Raw genomic sequence first — 2,500 nt, forward strand, 5'->3', positions numbered from 1 at the left:
CACGGCGGCGGCGGCGGCTGAGACGGAGGTGGAGTAGGTCCTAGGTTTAGGCTGATACCATATTAGACGTAGGATTTGTGGGAACTGGCTCAACCCTCTAGGGGTGGCCTATCACATATATTTATAATGATACATGATACATATTACACAGTTGGGCTACGTTACAAAGTCTAACACACCCTACCTTTCGAATCAAGCTAATTCACCGCATAGCAGTTCTCGAATGAACGTTGGCTCCATATTATTTCCAGTTTTCATTTTTCGTGTACAGAAAAATATATGTAGATTAATTTATTTATTTTAATCCTGAGTTGGCTACAGTTTTATTTCGCTTCAAGTTCCAAGCCAGAAGATGGCGGCCCAACCAAGCAGAGCACAGGAACGCCGTTGAGGCCTCAGACAAGGAGGAGGAAGAATATGGACAGGAAATAGTTGGAACGTGATGGACGAAAAGGAGAAGATCCCTGCCGTTTATTCACATCCAACGTCTCAGGAACTGGTTAACCCAAGATGAAAATGTTTTTCTATTGAGCTAGATTCTTGTCTTTTTGCAGCCTTCCCTGCCCTATATATAGGTCTCTCGCGCTTCCGAGATTCTTCGTAGAAGCGCGGTTGATTCGCATAGCCAGTGCTCACGAGCATGCACTGCGTGTGACACGAACACAACGACCGGTCCATCACAAGCATACAATAGATACATACGTGTGTGATTGTAAGCTAGTAGTAGTACCAATCTCTCGATCGACCATGCCTGCCTCCGCCGAGGTCGCTACCACCAACGACCCGCCTCTGGTGGACAGCTATTGTGCGCTTCTCCTCGGAGGCGAGCTTGGAAGCAGCAGCGGCTTTGTGCCCGCGGCGCAGGCGCTGTCGGCGGAGAGCCTGACCGTGCTCCAGCGTGACCTGCCAACGATCGACTTGAAGCGCCTGACGAGCGGCGACCCGAGGGAGAGGGACGTGTGTGCCGACGCCATGGCGAGCGCGGCGTCGGAGTGGGGGTTCTTCCAGGTGACCAACCACGGCGTGGGGCGGGAGCTCCTGGAAGAGATGAGGCGGGAGCAGGCGGTGCTATTTCACCAGCCGTTCGATACCAAGGAGAAGGCCGGACTCGTAGACGGCTCGTATCGGTGGGGCAACCCGACGGCAACGTCGCTCCGTCAGCTTTCCTGGTCGGAGGCCTTCCACGTTCCGCTCGCGAGCATCTGTGGGGAAGACTGCGTGCACGCACAGCTCAGCTCCTTGAGTTTGAGGTAGGTACGTAAGCAAAGCATGCCTTCATGACGTCAGATGGCTGATGAGCAAAAGTTTTCATGCGAGCAGGGGAGTGATGCAGGAGGTGGCGGACGCCATGTCGCGGGTGGCGGACACGGTGGCCGGGACGCTGGCAAAGAACCTCGGGCACGCCGGGTCGGCGTTCCCGGCAGCCGCTGGGTGCGACGGGACGACATGCTTCCTGCGGCTGAACAGGTACCCGTTGTGCCCGTTCGCGGACACGTTGGGCATGGTGCCACACACGGACAGCGACTTCCTCACCATCGTCTGCCAGGACCAGGTTGGGGGCCTGGAGATCATGAACGACTCCCACTGGGTCGCCGTGAAACCCCACCCCGACGCGCTCGTTGTCAACGTTGGTGATTTGTTCCAGGTAATAACAACTAATTCCCGGACGCCAACTTCGCCCCCATATATATATAGGTCCGTACGTAGCATTATTTCGTGTCCGTATCGAACAAACTGACGAGGTATCTTTTGTTCTGCTATTATAGATTGGTTCTGTGAATTATTTGTTTGTTTCAGGCATGGAGCAACAACAGGTACAAGAGCGTGGAGCACAAGGTGGTGGCCAACTCCAAGGCGGAGCGCTTCTCCGTCGCCTACTTCCTGTGCCCGTCGCATGACTCGCTCATCGGCACATACGGCAAGCCGTCGCCGTACAGGCCGTTTACCTTTGGAGAGTACAGGAGGAAGGTGCAGGATGATGTCAGGCAAACGGGGAAAAAGATTGGGCTCCCCAACTTTCTCAAATGTTCTACGATAAGTTGAAGACCTGAATGACATCGTCGTATGAGCTCAGTCTCACCATCAGGTGCAGTTTGGCATCGGAGGAAAATTCCTTCTTTATCCTTTCTACATACCGCTATCAGTGCATAATTTGTCTTCTGAAAGTCCAACATGTTTATCTTTAATCAAGATTGAAGAAGTGTATTCTAAAATTTTCCTTGAATTTCAAAGGATGGGCCCGCTGGCTACACCGTAATCCTATCAAAATTAAGTAAACATCCGTTTTGACGTTCCAATGCCCCCCCCCCACCCCCCACTAAATTAAAAGTCATAGTTTTCCAATGCAAATATGTTCTTATGATGTGCATGGTACGCGTACCGACGGCCTCTTTTGTAATCAAATGTGACATGTTAGTTAGGATCCCTAACTAATGTTTAAGTGAATGGTGACATATCTTCTTCCATGTTTTGCAAGCTCATGTATATATGGATGAAGCAA

General features: G+C 51.6%; 1 protein-coding gene across 1 annotated transcript; it reads left to right on the forward strand.

Annotated features, from left to right (window-relative positions):
• Positions 1-747: 747 nt before the first annotated feature.
• Positions 748-2,043, forward strand: LOC123108503 (gibberellin 2-beta-dioxygenase 6-like). The gene is made up of 3 exons (XM_044530280.1): positions 748-1,250; positions 1,468-1,645; positions 1,798-2,043. Exons 1-3 carry the CDS (start codon positions 748-750, stop codon positions 2,041-2,043), a joined length of 927 nt encoding a protein of 308 aa, XP_044386215.1.
• Positions 2,044-2,500: the final 457 nt, after the last annotated feature.

The sequence above is a fragment of the Triticum aestivum genome, chromosome 5A, assembly GCF_018294505.1.
Source record: "Triticum aestivum cultivar Chinese Spring chromosome 5A, IWGSC CS RefSeq v2.1, whole genome shotgun sequence".
Classification (NCBI taxonomy): Eukaryota; Viridiplantae; Streptophyta; class Magnoliopsida; order Poales; family Poaceae; genus Triticum; species Triticum aestivum.

Excerpts from the sequence above, each read along its gene's own strand:
- LOC123108503 (XM_044530280.1), top strand. The coding sequence starts at position 748 with ATGCCTGCCTCCGCCGAGGTCGCTACCACCAACGACCCGCCTCTGGTG. Across the intron at positions 1,251-1,467 it reads CTCAGCTCCTTGAGTTTGAG|GTACCCGTTGTGCCCGTTCG; the intron begins GTAGGTACGTAA and ends GCGGCTGAACAG. Across the intron at positions 1,646-1,797 it reads ACGTTGGTGATTTGTTCCAG|GCATGGAGCAACAACAGGTA; the intron begins GTAATAACAACT and ends TGTTTGTTTCAG.